This window comes from Lucilia cuprina, chromosome 4, assembly GCF_022045245.1.
Source record: "Lucilia cuprina isolate Lc7/37 chromosome 4, ASM2204524v1, whole genome shotgun sequence".
Taxonomy (NCBI): domain Eukaryota; kingdom Metazoa; phylum Arthropoda; class Insecta; order Diptera; family Calliphoridae; genus Lucilia; species Lucilia cuprina.
In genome coordinates this window covers 39,968,718-39,992,891 of record NC_060952.1, presented here as the reverse complement: position 1 = coordinate 39,992,891, position 24,174 = coordinate 39,968,718, and the positions used below count along the sequence as shown (strand labels likewise).

The 24,174-nt window shown below is 28.8% G+C and overlaps 2 protein-coding genes across 4 annotated transcripts in view; one reads left to right on the top strand and one right to left on the bottom strand.

The window, feature by feature from the left end:
* LOC111683416 (autophagy-related protein 16) overlaps nt 1–24,174 on the top strand; it is a 203,784-nt gene that overhangs the window by 55,649 nt on the left and 123,961 nt on the right. The gene's annotated exons all lie outside the window — the stretch shown is intronic.
* LOC111683417 overlaps nt 1–24,174 on the bottom strand; it is a 154,409-nt gene that overhangs the window by 36,264 nt on the left and 93,971 nt on the right. The window contains exons 4-6 of the mRNA XM_046949852.1: nt 9,135–9,941; nt 3,208–3,368; nt 1,474–1,675 (exon numbers count right to left, since the gene is read on the bottom strand). Coding sequence (XP_046805808.1) covers nt 1,474–1,675; nt 3,208–3,368; nt 9,135–9,718 — 947 coding nt within the window. The 5' untranslated portion in view covers nt 9,719–9,941. The remainder of the gene's footprint in view (nt 1–1,473; nt 1,676–3,207; nt 3,369–9,134; nt 9,942–24,174) is intronic.

Below are 24,174 nucleotides of genomic sequence, written 5' to 3'. Positions count from 1 at the left end.
TATTCTTGTTCAGTCACAGCCGGACTGACTGACTGCCAATAACTGAAGAGGAGTATAAACATAAATCAATCAATTACAATTTTCTTTCAAAAAGCTATAATCTAAACAACAACGGCAGCAGCAACAGCAGCAATATAAACAGTGGCATGTTGCAATATATGCGTAACAGTAGAAAAATAATAACAAGTGAGCTGAGTGGCAGACCGACAGACATACATCAACGGCAAACAAAATTATTATACCTGAAAACTTTCAACCGGTGTTTTTATTAATAAATAAGAATAATAACTAAAAATGAAACAAGGACTATATTGCTAGTTAATGTGGCATACTACGCCTGTTAGTTAGATATATATATATATATGTATAGACAAACTGGTTTCATAATAAGAAGGTGCCCGTTCTCATTGAATTTAGATAAAAAACAATAACATTTTACCACGCAATAAATTGCCACATGTATTAATAATAGAAACAATATATATATTTTTAAATGTGGTTTATTCTGGGTGCTAGTTTCTGAAGATATTAGAAGTGTTGTTGGTTACAAGTATTTTCATGATTGCTGTGGTTTTCCAACATGCTGCCACAAAACTGTTAGAGGCCTTAGTCCCAATATGCGGACTGATTGCTTTAATTGTGCGAAAACAAAACGAGCTGGAACTTATGACACTCTTGACATAAAACAAAAGATTTAAGACACATGCATCAATAGTTGACTGCTGGTTGTTTAGTTTTTCTTTTCTTTTTAACATATTTTACAATAAATTTTCTAAGTTTAAAATTCATAGAAATGTTAGAATATTTTTTTTTGCAAATATAGCTTAGGGTCTTGATAAAATGTCTTAATCATGATGAAAATGATCTTACTAGAAAAGTGTTAGTGATGTTTGTGGATGGTTTGTTATTGGGTTGTTTGGCTTATCTTCATATTAACATCATTTTCACTCTTGTCAGTTGCTTTCATTTGCTTTATGTTAATTTTATTTTAGTTTATAGCTTAAAGTTTCCAATATAATATTTTAATAGAAAAAAGAAACATAAAGACTCTTCCTGCCAAACTGTGTGTAAAATAAAGATGACAAAAATTTATGGCATTATTGCCAGTGTGCAGAGAGGAGTTTTTCAAAAGGTGTCATGCTTTAAACACAAAAACACGATTTTTCTAAGAATTTTCTATGGCTCTTGCTTTCAAAAGGTTTTTCTATTATTTTTCTATTATTTTTTGATAGAATTAAAATAAAAGTTGTTTATCTCAATTTAAAGTTAAATCTTTTTTAGCACTTTTTCTTTTTTTTTTTCTTTCTTTGTTTGCAATTTTCTTTTTCCTTAAAAACTTGCACTTTTTTTGTTTAAGTCTATTATTTTGATTTCCTAGCTAAATGATCTAAATATTTTTCACTTTTTATTTTAAATTCAGTTGTTTTCTTCTTCACGTTCATTTGAATTGTGAATTGTGGTTATTTAACTTACCGACATGTAAATTCTGTTTCACCTAAACACAAGTCGAAACAATCACGTCTTGATTCCACTGACACTGAACTTTTAGCATGTCCATTAAGTTTATAGTTTTGCACACGATCAACACACCAAGCACGTGCACATGGTCGTACTCCCAAACATAATTTTTGAGCATAAATTGTAAACACCGGGAATTGTGATTTGGTTAAGGCACCTGGAAGGGCAGAATAAAAAAAGGCAAAAAGAAATGTTAAGAAGAAAATACTAAAAGAATTACATAAACTTGTAAAATATTAAGATAAATACTGTATATACACTGCAGGAAAAGATATAAGTATACAAAAAATTAAAATGGATTACTATACTATTTATTTATAGTCTAGTCTATAGTCTAGTCTATAGCCTAGTCTATAGTCTAGTCTATAGTCTAGTCTATAGTCTAGTCTATAGTCTAGTCTATAGTCTAGTCTATAGTCTAGTCTATAGTCTAGTCTATATTCTAGTCTATAGTCTAGTCTAGTCTATAGTCTAGTCTATAGTCTAGTCTATAGTCTAGTTTATAGTCTAGTCTATAGTCTAGTCTATAGTCTAGTCTATAGTCTAGTTTATAGTCTAGTCTATAGTCTAGTCTTTAGTCTAGTATGTAGCCTATATAGTCTAGTTTATAGTCTATATAGTATAGTTTATAGTCTAGTCTATAGTCTAGTCTATAGTCTTGTCTATAGTATTGTCTATAGTATTGTCTATAGTCTAGTCTATAGTCTGGTCTATAGTCTAGTCTATAGTCTAGTTTATAGTCTGGTATATAGTCCAGTCTATGATCTAGTCTATAGTGTCTATAGCCTAGTCTACATCCTATTCCACAGTCTATTCTGTATTCTATTCTATAGTTTGGTCCATAGTCCAATACATAGCCTAAAAAATTACTGTTTTTGTTACAAGTTAGCATTATTTAAAGTTATTAATAATTCAAGCCTGAACAGTATCCGGAATTGGATTTGTTCGTTCATTGCATCTGCTGTTGTTTTGAAATGAAATCCATGCGTTAACAGAAAAATGCTGAAATACCCACAGTTCGAACTTTTAGTTTTCATTATTTACCCATACTTAATTATAACTAAAAAGATCTTATAGCTTTTAAAAAATTTTAATCTATTTTAATTTTTCCTATACAGAAAACAGCTTATTAAAATCTACAAATCATTCCCATTATCATCATCATCAATTCACTTGCAAACTGATAATTATAGCAACTCAAACGCTTGACACTAGGCGTTGGCAAATGAAAAATACCAGCTAATTTAGCAATTATCCATAAAAAGTCAGCAGCTTGTTAAAAGCTTAAGAATAAATTTCAATTATATTCAATTATGCCTTTAAACCACTGAAAACACTCTTGGCCAAATACCCAAAGATTTATAGACTTTTTTATGCCAAATCATGCAAAACATATAATTTGCAGACGCACTTAAGGTTTATTTTTAAACACACATAAAAGAAAAAAGTTCAACTTTTGAAAAACTAAAAATTAGATGAAATCTGATCATTATCATTAATAAGAAGATTAAAAATCAACGATAAAAGATCTTGTTTAAAGTTATGATTTTTCACAATCATTGTATAATTGTAATATAAAATAACCAAAAAAAAAGAATTACATTTATTTTTAGTTATAGATTTACTAAAAAATAACTAATAGCTAGTACTACTACTTCTAGTATTATAGATGTTGCTTTTTTTACTTACCAGGCAATTGATCAGCATTGGCTGAGAATAATACACATAGACCAGTTTCATAATTAACCGCCTGACATGTTTCATTACCCTGGCATGCTTCCAAACAATCTGTTAACATTAGTGTACCAGGCAATGAATCCAATAGTTTACCAGGAGCCGAGAATACATAACTGCAATTAGAGAAATATAAAAGAAAAATAACGAAGAGAAATTAAAAATAAAATTACTTTTAGAAAACCGGTAAATAATTTGTAGGAGCATTAAGATATAAATGCAAATGAAAATATTAGTTTTTTTTTCGTATTTGTTATGAAAATGATTAATGTTAGCTGTGGCATAGGAATAGTAAAAATTTTAATGGAGTTTATTTTTATGTGAATTTCTAAGTTTATTTATAATTTGGAAATACATTTTTTTTTAAATGAATAATGAATATTTTAAGCAAATTATATTACATATCTTTATAATTTATGATCGCAGTTAATTGGTTTAGCTTTTTGGTTAAATAGTTGAAATTCTTTGGAATTTACAAAAATTAAGACAATAATTCTTAACAGTAATAAGAATCTGAAGAACCACTTCAGATTCTTAAACAACAGCCTTGGAACTAGTAGTGTCGCCATTACTTCTGGAACCCGTTCCTTAAAATATTGTTGTTGTTCTTAAATACTTCTAAATAGTTTTCAAGGAACTAGTTCTTTGAAACTTGTTATACATTGCTACTAAACAAGTTCAATGGAACGCATTTTAGTTCCGAAACAAGTTCTTGGAATCAATTGAAAAAAATGTCAAAAAATTTAAATTTTATGAATTTAATTTTATCGAAATAGAAAACGCGTTCAAATGTATATCTTTGCATTCAACTGAACTACAAGATATTAAAAATATCCCTAATTGAATGGTACCGAGAGAAGGGAAAGTTAGCAGCTTGTAACGTATATTCTTACAAAAAAATATTTTAAAAGATTAGTATATAGATATGTATGTAAGTTTTGTATATTAAACTTATTTCTCAAAATTGCTCCTAATCATAATAATTAAAAAAAACGGGGAAGCTTTGATTATTATTTATATTTTCAGAACTAAATTTTCTTTCAAAAAAGAGATTTTTTTTTGTAAAAAATCACGAAAATTGCAAAGTAATATACTTTTGTCAAAAATAAAAAAAAATCAATGAAAAAGCTTTCTTTTTAAGAACATAAACTTTTTACAAAAAAAATCTTTATTTAAAACAACCTTTAACATAAAGCTTTTTTCGAGAAAAATCAGAATTACTCAAAAAGCATGCGTTTCAAGAGAAAAGCTTTTCAATCAATTTTTTTTAATAAAAAGCTTTTTAAAATGCTGTTTAATAAAAAAGCTTTTCTTTAGAGCAAATGTAATGTTTACATTTTATTTCATATATTTTTCAAAAATCTACCTTTTTATGTTACAATTAAACTTTGTTAAAGTCTTTTTTTTTTATTAAAAATTAAGTTTTTAGAAAGCTTTTTTACAGAAAAGGTTGTTCGTTTTATTAAGCATTTTCTAATTTTTTAAAAAAAGTTTTTTATTTATAGAAATAAATTTATTAAATAATATCAGTAAAGTTTTTCAGCTAGAAATGCTTTCACAAAAAGCTTCTAATCTCAAGAAACTTTTATAAAACTTTGTTTTTTTGATAAGCTTATTTCGATATATATTTTGTAAAAAAAAAAACTTTCAAAAAAATATATTTTTAATAAAAAAAGCTTTTCTTGAGAATAAATATAATTTTTACATGTTTCAAAAATAGTTTCTTCTTTATGCTAGTTAATTAAATTAAGTTTTATTATAAATAATAATTAAGTTTTCAATAAAATTTTTTCTCAAAAATGTTTCATTGTTGCAACATCCGTTATCCAATCTATTTAAAAAAGTTTTGCTTTTATTGTTAAACTTTAGCTACAAAAATGCTTTCATAAAAAGCTTCCTGAATTTTTTTCTAGAAGTTTTTTTGTCTTATAGAAATAAACTTACTTGCAAACGTTTCTATAACTAAAGTTTTTCACAAAAAGTTTTACAAAACGTTTTTTTCTTTCAATGAGTTATTTAATTTTTCTTCATAAAACTTTTACAAGAAGCTTTTTCAATAAAATTTAGAAAGCTTATATTAATTTTTTACAAAACTTTTTTGAAATTAGACCAGATTTTTTTTAATAGGAAAGTGGAAAAGGATTATACACAGAAAAAAAATTTACGAAAGCTTTTGCTTAAAAGTTTAATATATAAACTTAACTTCATTAAAATGTGTACATTGAAAAGTTTTCAACATATGAAGCATTAAAAAGTTATAAAACTGTAGATCTTTTTTACTTTTTTATAACTAGATAATGTATGCTAAGTATGTAGTTTGTTATATTACAAAATCTTTAACACCTACTGATTTCTTATCCAACCTATAAAAAATTATCGTATAAAGATTTTATATAAACTTTTCTAACTAGTAATCCCAAATAAGAACCGTTTTCTCTACGAAAAAAAAATAAAAAAATCTACTTTATTTTCCAAATATATTATTTAATACTTGTTTTATTAGCACCTTAAGACATATTTTTTCTCATCTTTAATTTTCTAATTTTCGTTTAAATCAAGCAACAAAAACGTTACTGTTACAACTTTTTTAAACTTGTATTCAGCGCCTTTAACTCAAACAATCAAAGCTTTTGTTGTGTTATACAATACTAAAAAAAGACATAGAATTTTAAAATTTTCCACATAGATTTTTTTTATTTTATTTAATGTGCTACAATTTTCAAAAAGACCACCACCATCAAAATGAATGTGATTTATAAAGAAAACCAGTATTACCTAAAACAAAAAACTTGTTTAAAAAAACTTTATAGTTAAATAACGAAAAACAAATAATAAACTACAATCAATTGGTTATGATCAATATTATTGCAGGAATATGATTTGTATTGAAAAACTCTATTCAATATTAAGATTTCTTGCAACATTTTCTTGAAATTGCAGTTAAAAAAAGACCGCAATCAACAACAAATTTAGAAAAGACAACAAACAACGTTATTCTTTCTTTTTAACTCAAAATAATTTGTTATTTATTAGTTAAAATTTAACTGCAAACTTTTTCTTGTATTATTACCTGTAATAATTTATTTACTGATTATTTTTATTCTTTCATTTCTTTTATAGGTAAGTTTAACTGATTTTTCAACAATGTATGTTATTGGATTGTATAAGTTAATTTGGATCTGTTTTGAATTGTCTTTCATCATATAGATTATGGGCAAGTATATAAGAAATTCAATTTTTCTTTTATGATTTTATAATAAAAATTTTCTTTTATTTCATTTTCATATGAAAATGTTTTATGTGACTTTTCTTGGTTTTTCATTAATAATTGAAAATAACTTTTTATCAAGCTTAGAAGTGAAAGTATATTAAAATTTTCTTAGATTTATTTTTATGAGTCTTTGGCTACGTGATTTAATTAAAGAATTTTTTAATTTTATATTATTAGTGTTGTGACATGGGAGAGTTTAGAGATATTACTTCTTAACAACTCATGCGAGATATGTATGCCATAGCAAAAACTTCCACATATTATCAGTATTAAAGAATATTTGGATATTGGATTCACCCACGGATGAATAAAGAGTCTAAAAGTACGAAACTCTGAGACCAAAATGAAACCAATATTTTTGGGCATAAACGCTATAACAGCCCTTTTTAATGTATAAAAGTTGTATCTTTTGACTTTTAAGGTCCGTTTTTCTTTTTTTCTAGATATCGTAATATAAATTCTAAATTAACTATAAAAAATAGGGATGGAAAAATACATTTTGTTTCAGTATCAAGAAAATACTTCAGAGGGTACTTTTTTGGATCTCAGAGTACTAGAAAATTTGCTAAAAGTTCGTAATAACTGAAGTTAAAGGGGCATTGTATGTTAATATGGTAAATCTTCGTCCGTCCTCTTGGATATATGTAATTTGATGAAATTTGCTACACAATTTCTTGCCCAGGAAATGGGTGCATGATAACCCAGAGCTACCATACAAATATTACCACGAAATTGTACCTGAAAGAATTTAGAAATTCAACTTAACACTAATAACACAGTCGGAAATTTTTAACCCAGAGATGGAAGTATATTTTTCTAAAGCCTTAATTTTTTAAAGCTAAAAGAATATACGTTCAGATGTTATACAACGTTTTACAAATAAAGTTGTCTTGACGCTGTTAACATGTCTGGAAAAGGTACAAAAGCAGCGTTTTCTCAAAACTCAGGACATAATATCTCAAATCTCAAATATGATGAAAAAATATTAAGTTTGTCTGATAATATTGAAGAGAATTTAAATACTCAATAACTTAATTAGCTGTTTTCTAGAACTTTTAGTTGATGCATTTTCGAGAATAAATGCCGAAAAAAAATTTAGAAAATTTTAGAAAAGTATTTAAAATTTTAAAGAAATCTCTTGTTATTTCTTTCGAAATGATATATTGAAAGTTCTCATACAAAAAATTATTTCAACAGGCAGATCAACTACAGGTTAAACGATAATCGTATATTAAGATTTTGACCCTGAAAGTATCAAATAATACTCGGGAGTATCACGGTACTTTTGAACATCAAGTAGTATCAAAAAAAGTATAAAATCTGTATTTTAAAAAAATACAGATTTTATATGGATAGCCGATATTTCGTGACAGATACTTAAAAGTGGTCAAAAAAAGTATTTTAAACTTTTGAGTGTTTTGACGTGTTTAAACTTCTCACAAGAGAGTCGAATTCGTACGGAACTCGTAGATGTGAGAGAGTAATTTCCTATATGTGGGAGTCGGACTACTTGTTATACTTTGTTACAGAGTTTGAACTTTTTATATGGATAGCCGATATTTCGCGACAGATCCTTAAAAGTGGTCAAAAAAGTAAGTTAAACTTTTGAGTGTTTAGACAAGTTTAAACTTCTCAGAAGAGAGTCGAATTCGCACGGAACTCGTAGATGTGAGAGAGTAATTTCCTATATGTGAGAGTCGGACTACTTGTTATACTTTGTTACAGAGTTTGAACTTTTATATTAAAATTCACTTAATGCATTTTCTTGCGATGTTATAACGTCTTAATTACGGTCCAAAAAGAGGTTTTTACAATTTATACGACGCGATATCTCGAAAACTAGATGTAAAGAATAAGTTTTTTACTTCTCCTATAATATTTACTGGAAAATTAAATGTCAAAAGGAAAAGGATATACCAAATAACCAAGAAAAAAATTTATTCGTTCCACAATCAGTTCTAGAACTCCTGATTACAGTCTACAATAGTTCTAGTTTGTTTGAATTTGACTACTTTTGAAGTGGTTCTGCGAAAGCTAGTTTTTAATTATTCATTTTTTTCCAGAATTGTCATCTGTAGCACTATTTCTACGAATGCTTTAGAGAACACATAGGTACATTCCTTAAAAATATTCTCGAACTAATTCATTTTTCATTCACTGTTTTTTAAAGGATACCGAGAAATTGTTAAGGTACCAATGATCTTGTTCCTTGAAAACTCTTCAGTAGTACATTAAAAGAACAACAAAATTTCAAAATTAACTAATGGGATCCATACGACTAGTTGCTGTTGAAGAATCGAGAGATCTTTTCTGTAATTCGATTCGAAAGGAAATTAAAAGCAATTGTACAATTCACATTCAGTGTTGTATGGTTGTATCGTAGTATGTCATAGTTTTTTTATAATTAATTTTGTTTTTGTACCAAACAAAATAATTGAAAAAAAGTATGACATAGAATGATACGACATCGATAATGAATTGCACAAATGCATTCACATTACAGAACAACTCCCGGAAGTAGAGTTTGAGATCTTACAAGTAGTTAATTTTGGACTTAAAAAAATCATTCCCTAATTCTAAATTGTTTTCAAAATACACTTCAAAAACTTACCCGGTTACTATCTCAAAACCCAACATATCGGAATCACACTCTTCGTGAGGCTGTGGAGAAGAACCACTACCCGATGAGCCTAATTGTGTAGCACTATCCACTACCTCAACATCTTCAAAACTAGCAGTAGGTGTTTCTTTTTGTTCTTTAGATAATTCCGCATCAGCAGGTTGTTTTTCTTCTTCAGCAATTAAATCGGAAGGAGCCGATTTGCCGGTATCTACAACAGCTGGTAAAGCAATCGGATCTTTAACAATCGCTGCATTATCTCCACTACCCGCTGAAATATCTGCTGCCAATGATGATTGATCACTTTTTAAAGGTAAAGCCGATGATGCATTATCCAAAGACACTTGAGGTGCTGATGCAGTTTTTAAAGTTTCACTATCATTATTACTGTTGGTACTGGTGGCGGCAGCAGCGACATCTGAGGCTGAAGCATTTGCCGCTGTTAAATCTAAACGTGATCTTCTGGCAGCCTGTATGCTTTCAGGTGTTAAAATCAATACACTTAGCAGAGTTATGAATATTAGACGTGACATTCTATTTGTCGTTGTTAATGGTGTTAAAATTCGAAAACTCATGTTATTTATTTGAATTGTGCTTCTTGAGCTGTGATGTCTAGTTTAGTTCAATATTTTATTTTTGTTGCTATTTTCGCGTTTTATTTCTATATCTCTCTCTTTTAAGAAAACTTTTGTTTTCTTTGAATTTGTATCTGTAAGATCGACACACGTGTACCTTGTGTATTTGTTGTTTCTATGGCTTTTGTTTGGAAATGTTTTATTTATCCAATAATTATGATGTCTGCAAAAGAAAAGATGAGAAAAAATATTAAGAAAAAAGAATTATTATGTATTTTTCTGGTCATATATGAGTGATGATTTTTAAGTGACAACTCTTTTTTCTTATTTACTTCTACTTGAATCATTCTTCATTCTTAAACCTTGGGATTTTTATTACACTTTTTGTTTGTTTGTTTGTGGACCATGTTTATTTTATAATCCCCTACGTTTTTTTCCCAAAGTTTGTTAGTGTGTTATGAATAGGCGTTACCAACGCCTTTAGGTTCTTCTTACTTATGTCATTATTATTTCCATTCCAAAGTATTATGTCCATCGTGACAGTTGTGAGTATCTTTGTTATATATATATTTTTTCGTCTTCCTTTATAGTTTCTAGGTGTCTAGAATTGTTTGTAGTTTTTCGCTAATGACAAGTCTATTTCCTCCCCATTCTTAAGTTTAGTTCATAGGTATGTGATACTTAGAGACGGTCTATTTTTATTAGTACTTTAAGCCTGTTTAATGAGCTTCTTTTATGGTTTGATTTATGTTTATATATTTGTTTTTGTAAGTCGTTGATTTTGTATTGTACCCTACTTGACAACTAAGCAATAAAACCTCCAAATTCCCACCAAATATGTTTTAAAAGAAATGTTTTGTGTGTTCTTAAGGTGTTTGACTTATGGAAATTTTTTTAGAAAATAAATTTTATGAAATTTTTGGAAATACTTTGAAACTTTTATCCGGCAACTGTTTAATTAAGAAATACATCAAAGTCATTCTATTGTATTGCAAGAAAATAAACTAGACTATAGACTAGACTATAGACTAGAGTATAGACTAGACTATAGACTAGACTATAGACTAGACTATAGATTAGACTATAGACTGTAGACTAGATTATAGTATAGACTATAGACTAGACTATAGACTAGAGTATAGACTTGACTATAGACTGCAGACTAGACTATAGACTATACTATAGAGTAGACTATAAACTAGACTATAGACTAGACTATAGACTAGACTATAGACTAGACTATAGACTAGACTATAGACTAGACTATAGACTAGACTATAGACTAGACTATAGACTAGACTATAGACTAGACTATAGACTAGACTATAGACTAGACTATAGACTAGACTATAGACTAGACTATAGACTAGACTGTAGACTAGACTATAGAGTAGACTATAGACTAGACTATAGCCTAGACCATAGACCAGTCTAGTCAATAGTCTTGTGTCAGGATTTATTGAAAATATCCTATTATATAAAAAAGTTTTACCAAACTATTTCCTTAATCGTGTTAATTAATTAAATATTGCAATTAACATAACATATGTGTTTATTTAATGTGTAGGGTACCAATTGTAATTAAGGATGTCACCTCATGTTCTCGCATGTATGTAGATTAAAATTATGTTTTACTTTTAAGTAGTATGTACTCCTTTGCCCTTTTTTATAACCATATCAGTAGCAGGTTTTTTCGTCTCACTGTCTGCAATTCTCATGTATATTCTTAATAAGAACACTGTGTAAAACATTGTAAGATTCAACAGTCATTAATTTCATTCATTATTTTAAAATATGTTAATGCTACTTCAGAGATACTACATAAAAAATAAAGAAAAATATTTATACAAACACTAAAAAACTCAGAGATGGGAAATGAATGTACGCAAAGGTTTTTTTATATTATTTAATGAACTTAAAGTACCTTTTTTAATAAGTTGTAAATTCTTGGACAGGTAACGTAAATAGTAGCATTAAATAAACTTGGGTACTTTTCGCTTAATTAAAATAGTACTTGACAAAGTACTTTTTCACTCTATGATCATTATTGTTTAGTGTCATTTGTTATTTTTTTCAACCTTTTAAGTTATTTTAAGTATACTTTTAGAGTCATAAGTAAGTATCCATTTGGTGAATGCCTTTTGGCTAGAATATATTAAGCTTGTTGTTTTTGTATTATTTTGCTGTTCATTTACTCACCTAAGTCTTTTGGCGTTTTTTCATTATTCCTACTGTTTCATTTTCAATTTTTTTTTCGTAATTCTTTTTTTATGCTTTAATAATTATAATTATTTTTGTTAAATATGTTGAGAACTACACATTACTACTGTGTTTATGACTTGTCGACTGTGAGTGTAAGTGAGTTTAAGCTTTAAACAACTTAATTAAAAAGAATTTAATAAATTATTTTTTTCATTTCTTTATGACTATATAGTACCCAGACTTGGGTATATTTTTTTGTCTACTTTTTTTTAACAATTTTTCTTAAAATTTTAAAAGAGTATTAAGTTTTTTTAGCTTTTGTTGCTTTTAAAAGGTTTATAATTCGATTTTTAGGTGTGTTTGTGTGCAACCGCCTGTCTGTCTGTCCTCTTACAGCTTTTAAGACTTTAGAGGACAGTTGTTGTTGTTTGCTGTCTTTAGACTGTGACTATTTTGCTCCTTTTGGGTGTCATGTTTAATGTGTGGGCGTTTTTTTGTTTTCAATGTTTTTTCCGTTTTTTTTTGCGGTTGTCGTTCATGTTGCGTATGAGTTTCGTTTAGTTTCATTTTCTGTTGGCGCAAAAGAGCCATTAAACATGTAAGTTTGTCACAGACATGCCATTTATTTTGTTGTTATGTTTGCTGGTTGTTTTTTTTATTTTTCTTTAACTTTTTACAATTGCTGCTGCTGTTGTATGGAAGCATTTTTTCATTATTTTTCTACTTATTTTTCTTATTGTAGGCCCTTTTGTTTGCCAGTTGTAGATATGGTGTTAAGAAAACACTTTACTATTGTATCAGCAGCGGCAGATGTAATACACCCAGAGTAAAATGTTCGATGAAATTTGATTGATTGGGAAAATAGTGTGATTTTTACAAATAATTTTACTGATATTTATGATTTCTAAAAGGAAATTAGCTAAAAATACAAGGTTATATAAATAGCAAAAATTTGAGATTAAAATAATCAAAGTTACTAACTATGTTTTAATTGTTCTCAGATTTATAATAAATTTTTACTATTGATTGGATCTTTAGTGAGATTAATAAAGTTTTAAGGGAAAAGAAACAAAGATCAAAAAACACAAACTTGTAATTGATATATTCAAAGCATAAAAAATGAAATTTTAATCCACTAAAAAATAGTCCTCTAATACCACTCACTATATCCTGTTGATCATGTAATCAAAATATCGTTAAAGCGCCCTTCAGACGATAACACTTTACGTACGACAAGTCTAATGAAAAAGTAAAATGAAAAAGTAAAATAAAAGTCGTTTGATTTATATTTTTCGTTTAGTAGTTTACTCTTTTTAAGAGAAGATGATCATTCGATGATCACAACAGTTACCGGAATTTTGCGGGCTGTGGTTCTAATTTCTGGTAAAAATTTGGATAAACGAAATAAAAACTTAATTGTCTTTCCAATTCTAGCTCTATATCTTAGATAAGTTTGAAGAAAATGCTAGACATCTATACCTTTGATATCTTCATCAAATTCATCTTTACTCGTAGTATTAAGTGCACTGAGACATAACCGCATCAGTCAAGCCACCACAAAGTCACTGAGTCTTAGTCACTACATTAATATTCTTCCTCTAATCTTAATGTCCCTAAGACTTTAAACAGGATTTGTATCAAAAGATCAGAAAGTATGGATGACAGACATAACTACTGCTTTAGAATCTGTGTAAACGGAGTATAATTGATAGAGCTCAACTAGCTCTACAAGAGGGTAAACTCTCATGCATGATCTGAACGTTCTTAAACGTCAGAAGGCATTTAGTTACAATCCAACCCTAGATCACCGATATAAAGTTTAGCAATCTTAACAAACAGTCCAGGAAAAGTTAGTTTTTTTTTTTTTTTTTAAAGTCGACAAAATATAACCTCATTCTTTAAAGCCTATAAATTTTCTTGAAAATAAATACAAAATTTCTATTGTTTTTTGAGTAACTTTATCTTTCTTTTTCTGAACAAAGTTCTCTATTTTCTCTATCCCCTGAATATCTATTTACAATATTTTTCCTTTCAATACGCAAAATTCAAAACAAACAGGAAAAAAACAAAAAAAAAAAAAGAAAACCATTCCATAAAAAGTCATAAATTTAAATGTTTATTATATGTATGCAACAATATGAGGCACATGTAATTTGCCAAAGTAAATATTACAGATAAAAACAACGAAACAAACAGTAACAAACAGAAAAAGGAAGACGTAGTCGCATTCAGTCCACTGATCTACACTACACTCTATGATATTCATAGCCCTTGAATAAGAAAAGAAGATCGCACTATTGTTTATTACACTTAAAATAAAAAACAAACGGACGCACTAAATAAAAAAAAAACAAAAAAATTTTAAATGTAAACAAAATACAACAAAAACCTAAATGTTCATAGAAGAAAAAATGCAGATGAATGTTGAATAAAAGAAGTAAAAAAAATTAAATGAAAACAAAATTTACATGTTTTACATTTGTTGTTTATTTTTACATTTTTTCACAATAATGTATGAAACGTTACTAAACAAACAATAAAAGCTATAAACAAATAGAAAAATATATATTTCATATATATATTTTTTTAAGTAAAGAGGGGGTTATACCTGGATATGAGAAATATACACCATTTATGGAGTAAAATTATGGGGTCTAATGAGGCTCAAGAGATGTGATTGGTTTTCCTATGCTTTATTAAAATGATCCGATAATTCTACGTTTCCAATCAGAATTTGTGAATTACAAAGTCTTACTACTTGTCGTTTATACTACTTACTACCTACCCGATACATTATGAAAATCAACCCTTTTTAGGTCTATTAGGGATGTAACTGTGAAGATCACGAAAAATTCATGCAATAAGACGCAAACAATAGAACATGAATACCCATGTGTGACATTATTTTTCATCATGTTCAATATTCAAACCCGGACTGAAACATTTTCGTTGGAATCTTATTCCGGTTGAAATTGATTCATATCACAGAACACTGAATTGTGCTTCACAGAATCAAAAGTTTTCGATAACAAATAAAATATTTTTAACTCTGACAAAAACAGAGAGAACGTATTGGTATTGAACTTAAGTTCCTAGTTGAATAAAGCTATAAACTTATGTAAAGACCAGATTTACAAGCCGAAATGGTTCAAATCGGCGGCGGCTGGCCGCCGGTAATATTTTTCAAACCGCGCCGCCGCCGTCTTCTTTCGGCTCAAATAATGATAATGATTAGAATCACACATGTATTTCGGAAAATAAATTCAACAATTTAAACAGAGTTGCCACACAATATTGTGCTAATATTAAAATTGTGAAAACTACTAAAAATGTTAATTTTTCTGCAGAAAAAACTTATATAGAGACAGGTTTCTATATAACAGACTATTATACAAGGATTTTTCAATATAATAAACGCTTATAAGGTCAATTTCTAAAGAAAAGTTTAAATTGAGCCGACAATTTAGCCGCCGCTGACCTAAAATGATTGCGCCGCCGATCATTTTACATCGGCTTGTATCTCTGGTATAGATATGATTTTACTATTGTGGAAAAAGGTCATAGTTTCTAGAATGTCTTACGTAAGCGGCTGTTTCGTCGGCCTATGCTGTTAAATATATTAAAGATGTCGGTTATATTTGTGATTTACAAAGAAAACTTTTTTAAATGATAATGAACAGTATAATTTGTGAAAAAATAAGTCTCAAAAATTAACAAATTTATTTATATCAAGCGTTCTTAGGGATCGTTATATACGAGTTGGCATAAATGCACAAACGTATGGTGTAAATATTAAGGAGCCAAAGAATCTTCATGCTGATCTAGGCATGAGAATACAGTGTGATATTCGCTTCACTAGACACATATTTCAAGTGTCGTAGGAATTTTTCAAGTGTCTCGTTTTCCCCTCTGACCACCTTAGTATGTATACCACCAAAAAAGGAATCCAGCTCTAATGTGTGGGTCAGAACTTTAAAGTCTATTTTGTCGAAGGTGGAGTGCACTTTACTATCCTATCGATACAACAGCTGAAATTATGGAAATTGTTCCCGAATGGTCACACGAAATGTACTACATGGATAGTTCATTCTTTAGTCGTACTTAATCCAGACGTCTTTCCTGTCACTTAAATCGAATGTCTTTTGTAAGGTCGAACCTACAAAGAAGTGACTACGTTTACCCCGTATGAATCTATTAGGGCAAATCTTCCATTGATTTAAATAGTACTCGATGTTAAATCAATAGCAAGGAAGAATCATTTAAACATATATAATATGAAAAAAAAATTGTCAGTACTAAAAAAAGGTTAAAATGCTAAAAATTACTTACACAATAGCAGTCATTATTTTGCATGATGATGTCATTGGAGTCAAGTACTTATCACAACCGATTACAAGTAATTAGAGAAATAAGTAAATGTAGGTAGTGTGAAAAACGTTAACAACTTTTATATCTTCACGGAGAAGTTGACTAATATATAAGAAAGAATTTTTAAAACACATTATTAATAAGAAGTTACCGCACTACTTTTGGGAAATCAGAACGATATGTAGTAGTAATAAAAAGTATAATAATATGTATGTGGTTACAATTGCAAGTCATTACCATGTAAGGCATTAAAATGCTAAAACTTACACAATAGCATTTTAAGTCATTATTTCAACACAATGATGTCATTGGAGGCATCAGTCTTAACACAACCGTTTACAAGTAATTAGAGGAATCAGTGATAAGGTGTTGCTACACTAACTCTGGGTAATCAGAGTGATATGTAGTAGTACTTAAAAACTATATTGCCAGTCATTACCAAGGATACTATTGTTATTTAAGTTTCGCTTAGAAAACATACCAAGCAATTATTAAATAACAGGGAAAAATTCCATTAAATCTAATAGGAAAATAACAATAATGAAAACTAGAAATAAGCCTTAATAAAAAAAACAAATAATATGATTATAAGCAAAGGTATAAGTACTAAACAGATTTTTATTTTAAATTATTATCAATAATACCAATTTCATTATAACTTTTTTCCCTTTCAATTTCTCAAACAAACCAAAATTGTAAACGAACTTAAGGAAAGAAAATCGATGAACTTATAAGACAAAAAAACTCTAGAAAGAACCCACCTAGTTAGAATTGGCATTAACATTTTTTTCCAAAGATATCTTCTTCTTTTTTTTTTTTGGTTTTTGTTATTGTTGTTATAAAAAGGCAATAACATTCATTTCTTATTGTTAAATTGGTAGCTTAAGTTATGCAAAGTGCAATTGCAAAAAAACTTACATACCTTGAACCTCTACTCTGTAGAACATACAACTATTTATTCATGGCTCTTTGTTGGGGATCTAAGTTGGTTTTTTTGGTCTGTTGTAAGTTTCAATTTTAGTTTGTTTTCCTGTAGTTTTAAGCAGACCATACAGTCGTTTATGGCCTTATTATGCATTACCAAACTATATTATCCTTAAACAAAAAGAATACTTTTTTACTTAATTTTTTTTTAAGGTCGAGGTTAATAAAGTATCAATCTAGTTAGGTTAAATAACAAACACATAATAAAAATTTAAATTTATTTTTCAAACCACCAAAAAAAAAGCAACAGCTCATAAAACCACACGAAAAGTTAAGAAGAAAAAAAAATAATTTCCTACATTTTTTTGGTTTTAACAATTTTAGTGAATATACTTAAATGTTATTTTCAAACATTAACTTCGATTTTTTTAAGGCAACAGACTTATTTTCAAGATAAAAAAGGGAAAGAAGTAAAGATTTTAATAAAACCTACGCATTTTTGTTTTATGTGGCAAGTTACTATAAGTTTTTTTTCTTGCAGCACACATGCTACATGTGTTTTTGCTACAAGAATGGGAGGAAAAAAACTTTAAAATATTCTTAACACACCTCTCAACTTTCAATTTCTAAATTATGGGAAACATTTACTTTAGTGATTATTTAATTTTTTCATACTGGTTGTCTGTCATATGATCATGTTGTTGCTTGTATGTTGCAGGTTTTGTTTTGTTACGTTTCCTTTAAGTTTTTGGTAGTTTCTTTTTTTTTTGCTAAATTGATAAATCAATAGAATATTACCTAAAGGTTGGTAGTCTTTATTTTTTGATATTACGCATACACTCATGCAAAAATGTTAATCAGAATTCAAATCTTCTTAAGTTGACTTCTGTAGAAGACGTTCAGCAGTCATATTCCCAATCATAGTCAGCTCGGATTGTTGTCGAATTTCTAAAGTTAAAAAATTCGTCAGTAATGTTAGTTTTCCTGCTTTGAGCCGTTTATTAGCATTCCGTTTATTCATTCCGTGGATTCATTCATATTCTAACATCAATCCAACCCTATTGGACGAAATGTCCAATAGGGTTGGATTGAGGATCAACGCTGCGAAAACCAATGTGATGTGAATCAGTGTATCCACGACAGAACTACTTTTTCTTAAACGTGAACCGATATAATACATAACCACCTTTATGTTTCTAGGTTGCATGATTACGACAACCGGTGGTTCATCGCAACTGTCTGCTAATACAAGATTTCGAATTTCCAACGTCCATATTACTTTATTGAATACTGCACTGAAAACCACCAATAGTATTCAGGTTATAGTTGTCTCCGTAGAATCTTGTCTATATATTGATCTCTGGACTACCTCTATAAATTTCCCATTCAAAGACATATAAAAAGAGTTTACCTAGGCACACTGAACTGATCGACTATGAAATTAGATTTTCAGGACATAGTTAGCTGGGGTCAGAAAGGGCAACGATAGAGATAATTGGAACAGTTTTATAGGTATGATTACACATTGACTGCCCTGCCCCGATAACAGGAGAATCGAATCAGTAAAATAATTAGATAGATTGTATAGTAGAATTCTTAGTATTGTACTTGTCCTGGTTACGTCTATAAGAGACAGCTTAAATTCGGCTTCACACGAGCACACAAGTAAAATGATCTGTCAAAATTTTGTTTAGAATAGTACGGTTTAGACGATCACATGTCTAAACGCAATATGTAATGAAACCATCACAAATTGAGAGAAAATAAGGATGGACATTTTGACAGTAGTATGGCCCTCTTTATTTTTTGAAATTTTTAAAGAAACAAGCATTTTTATGTAAACACACACACACAAAAAGTGAAACAATTGTTTTCATCTTAATTTGTTAATGTTTTATAATAATAAATCATACGACTTTTATTTATTTTTTTTTGTTATACGGATGAAATTTAATTTTACTTTTTCCTTAGACTTTACGTACGTAAAGTGTGATCGTGTGAAGTGCCTTTAAGAAAAGCTATGTCTGTTAGGTTGACTTTTGAGATTACAAACTTAAAATCCCTTATCTATAACTTTAGAAATAACAGAGATATAGTGCAATTGTCATAGCATGATAGAAACTGCTACTGATTTCTCTTGCAATAGTCCTTCCAATTAAACTAATACCGAAAAATGACCACTTGAATTCTCGTCGATAAATATATAATCCTCCATTCATATTGTAAAGATTTTTTTCGTTTTGATAGAAACATATAATTATGCTGTTCTTTGCATTTTACTATAAAGTATTTATAACTGTTATTAAAAGTTGTCACCTTTAAATTAATTTACCTTTTTGAAAATAACAGGATTCAAAACATACCTGCAACGGAAAAAAATAGAATAAAATTTTAATTAATAAAAAATAATTTACTTTATAAAGGCAATAAATTTTTTACTAAAATCTAAAAACTTAAGACAACAAACTATATATTTTAAAGAATACTCTAAAGAATTCCATAACTCATTTGATTCTGTTATTTAATAACTTGTTAACATATATTTCTCTAACAATCATTCATTCACTCACTCATTCATACCTCTCTCTCAACAAACCAGACCCACCAGCAAGCCAATTATTACATTTTGTCCATAATTTGTGTAGTTGGTTATATCCAAAGACAAAAAAAAACGCTGTTTGCCATACAGAAATAAAATCCAACTTTTTTCCACTAAAGCAACAACGCATAATAAATTTAACTATTTGCTAAAGCAATGATAAGTTAAAAGGCAAAAGCAAGTCTTTCCATCATCATCTTCATTCTAAAGATGAAGATGAACATGATCATCATAAGTTATGGTTTTTATGTATCCTGTCAATGTTTTTTCCGCATGGAAAATATTTATTTATTTACTTAAACTCTACTCCTCTTATAGGTATCGGGGACTCTTTGTGTCTTGGTTAGTTTGTTCGGTTTAGTTAAGTTTTAGATTTTCTCAACTCATTAGATTTCTTATTTTGTCATTGCGTTTACACTTAAGATAACAAATGCTGGGGAGGGTACAACAAAAAAACAGCAAAATTGTCATCAGTTATTATTACATGGTATATGGCAATCAACCAGAAAGGAATCTTGTTGTAATGTGTCTTTTGTAGTGTAGTTGTTGGTACTTATGTTTACACTTGTAATCTCTGGGGAGTTGAAAATTAACTTTGTTTCTTTTTTTCTTTTTTTTTTGTTTGTTCTGTTTGTGATATTATTTCTCTTTTAATTACCTAATGTTAAATTGTGTATAACCCAGTACTTAGATAACTTGAAGTTAGTTTAATAATAGTGTTACATGTACTATTAATGTTTTCATTTAGTTTGTTTTGGTCGTTCGTTTCCTCCATCTTTCCTCCCATTCTGTCTTATCTGTCAATCTTACTGTCAGTTTATTTATTTTTTTTTTTTGTAAAAGTTCACACGCTTGTATTGTGTACAATTTTTAATTTACAATAAAAACTGTAACAAATTCATTAGTAAAGAATCAGATTAAATTAAAAATTACAAATATAAACTTTTTTAAGTGGGATCATTTATCGGAGCAGTAGTCAAACTTGATAAGACTAAAATATAGGAAGGAACAATAACAGTTCAAACTCGTATGCACACGGAAAAAATTATGCTTAACATACACAAAAAATGTCATAGTATATTGTTATGACTGAATTGTTTTTCGGAGGTCACTTGTATGGGGGTTTTGTAAAATCGTGGACCGATTTTGCCAATTAAATTATCAAACAAACCATATCAATAGAGAATATTTATGTAAAATTTCAACTGTCTACCAGTACCTCTATTCTGTCGGAACTATAAACTGGTGATGTCACTTTACTCCTCGGCTAGTCCTTGCTATGATTTGGCATTGAGTCTAACCAGAACACCACATAATTAGGTAATACGTTTGGACATTTTCCCGCAAGATTATGTCCTATGTGTCAGTTCATTGGGTTTCTTCGGGATCCACTTAGTGGCTGTGGTTTTAAACCTTAACCCCGAGGTAGGAGGTGCTTGTTTTAAAGATTGATTGATTAATGGGTTTTAGGCGAATATTTTGATGTGGTACAAACGAAATGACAAAAACCATATATTTTTTGATCGATATACTAAGATCAGAAGGTTTTTCTTTCTCGGGGTTAGATTGAGCTTGTCTCAAGACCCCTGTAGTGCACGTATACTGGACTGGAAGTTCACACAGTGATTGAAAAATACCACCGAAACATAAGGCCGTTAAGGCAGGTGTTCACGTAAAGCACTTTGACATTCATTTTTAGATACTGCCTTGTGGTCCCCATCGTGATTTCAATAGTCAGACGGACGGTTAGATCGTGTCAGCATCTAATGAGGATCTAGAATAAAGACACTTTTATGTTGGTTAGGGCGAGTTTTTCTGATAAAGATAATCTTCATTCTTTGGTTAAGCCTGGTTTAATATATGTTTCGTGTTTTTCAGTTATCAGTAATGTTACTTATTATCTTAGTTTAACTGAGTGTAATTGGCCAATAAAACTCAAGTTATAAGTGAGAAAACACATTTGACAAAAACAATAAAATATGATTTCGGAGGAACATTGCAATTTTCTGATTTGTTTTGATTTATTAATTATTGTTTTAAATGTTTATTTAACATTTTTCCAAAATTTTCCATTTTACAAAAGTATCGTTTGCAAAAAACAGCTGTTCATTGTTTTTGAGTGAAAATACTAACAAAGTTAACTGAGCTTAAATCTAAAACTGAAAAACACAATAATAGGTTAAAGTCCGCCTAAATTTGTTCCGAGTTTAATCTAACAACAAGTTAAGCCTAGTTTAACTGATGAGTAAGAAACCCGCCTTTAGGCGAATATTTTGATGTGATACAAACGTAATCTAGCACAAAGACACTTTTATGTGTCTTAGGCGAATATTTTGATGTGATACAAACGTAATGACAAAAACAATATCTTTTTAGATCGATATACTAGATCAATCGGTGTAGTAAATATTGTTACAAAATCGATCGAAAATATTTTGTCGAGAAACAAACAATATCCGACGAAGCCCTTGGAACTCTTGGTATCCTTGATTAGCTCCCAAAAAGAATTATAAGAGGTTTAATCAATATTAACTAGAAGATCTTAATAGAATATATCTTTCGGACAACATTAAACAATATTATGATCACCTGACATGATCACTGCAAGAAGACCTATTATTGAATTTGACTTCTTTTATATCGTCATGATAATTCGAAAATTAAACACATTTGTGGTGACAATCTAAATATTTCTTTTACAAATAATTCATTGCAATCTATCTTTAAATATTGTCATACTTCCCAAATTTACCACCTTTTGAAGTCATAGTTCATTCATCATTTTAACGATTTATCAAAATACATATCTTCCTTTTGTATTTCTCGCTTCATTTTATACATTTATTTTAATTTAAATAAATTAAATTCTCATAATTTACTTTAAACTATAATTCAAACCGTTACAAATATAAACACAACTATAATAAGCTAATAGTATAAATTTCCGTAACCCTTTTTTATTATTAATGTAAAAACTATTGTCTTAAGACAAGTTATGAAGACATTGTCTTCGCTACAATTGTATTGAACTAAACAATATAGAACAAAATTGAAACCCAAAGTTAACAACTGTAAATCAAAAGGTTAAAACCTGATCATTTTTTGTTCATTTGTTCATGGTTTTAAAAAAAGGATCTTAACTACAAATTGTTTTTATTTTCAGTTGCACTTCTATATATATTTAAGTTATTTTGGTGTTCACCGTGTTATTGCCAATTTAAGTTAAATAAGTATTTTAAAACGTTTGGTTACATAAACTGTACTTAAGCAAGTTTAATATTATTAACGATAAAATAAATTTCAAAGAATTATTTAAGTTGTTGTTGGTATCAGAAATAATTTAATTTAAAGTAACATTTAAAGTTTACTACAAATACGAAAACATTTTCTTTTGGCACATACTTTAAATAATATAAAATTTCTCATATTTATTTATATTTTTTGCTGTAAACCTTAAGGTCATAAACGTGTTTGCAACAAAAAAAATCTAGTTACTGTTATACCGGTTAATTTGCCAAAAAATAAATATTTTTTCATTAAAAAAAACAAAAAAATATTTTACATATTTTTAACAAAACAAGCATGAGGTAAATATTCCCTCCTTAAAATAATGGTTTAAAAGAAAGTTATTTTTTCTTTCAAACTTACATACATATATGTTTGCATGTATGTACAAAATTATACTATAGTTGCATCGTCATTGTCTTGATTTTTTTTTTATCTGGTGTCTTTGATCTAAAACATTACATCAATTTTATAAGTGGAGGGATCTTTTTTCTATGCCATACCATCTGTGTAACATCGCTGCATCCATTACAAGTGGCTGGCTGACTGGCTGGCGGGTTGACTGGTTACTACTTCGGTTGGGTGTCTCTAAAGTGTTTGAGCTTGCTGTCTGTGTTTATGTTTCGCTTGTGAGAGAAAAATCACAAAAGAGAGAAAGAAAGGGAAGTGCATGAAATAAAACAAAAGTCAACCTTTTTGGCGCCACTGACAAGTTAAAGAATTTTGCATGGGGCCAAGGAGATGTAGTGCCGAGATAAAGCTTCGACTGTATAAAATAACTACTTTTTCCAATATAGAATTTGGTTATTTCTTTCGAATTTAAATATTCCCATTTTACTTTTTAGTTTCAAAGATTTGGAATTTTAAGCGAATAAAACAGAACGAGAATTGAATGAGAACTGAACAGAACTAGAACAAAACCAGAACAAAACTAGAACTGAACTGAAGAATTAAAACACAACTAGTACAAAATTAGAACAAAACTAGAACAGAATTAGAACAGAACTAGAACAGAACTAGAACAGAACTAGAACAGAACTAGAACAGAACTAGAACAGAACTAGAACAGAACTAGAAC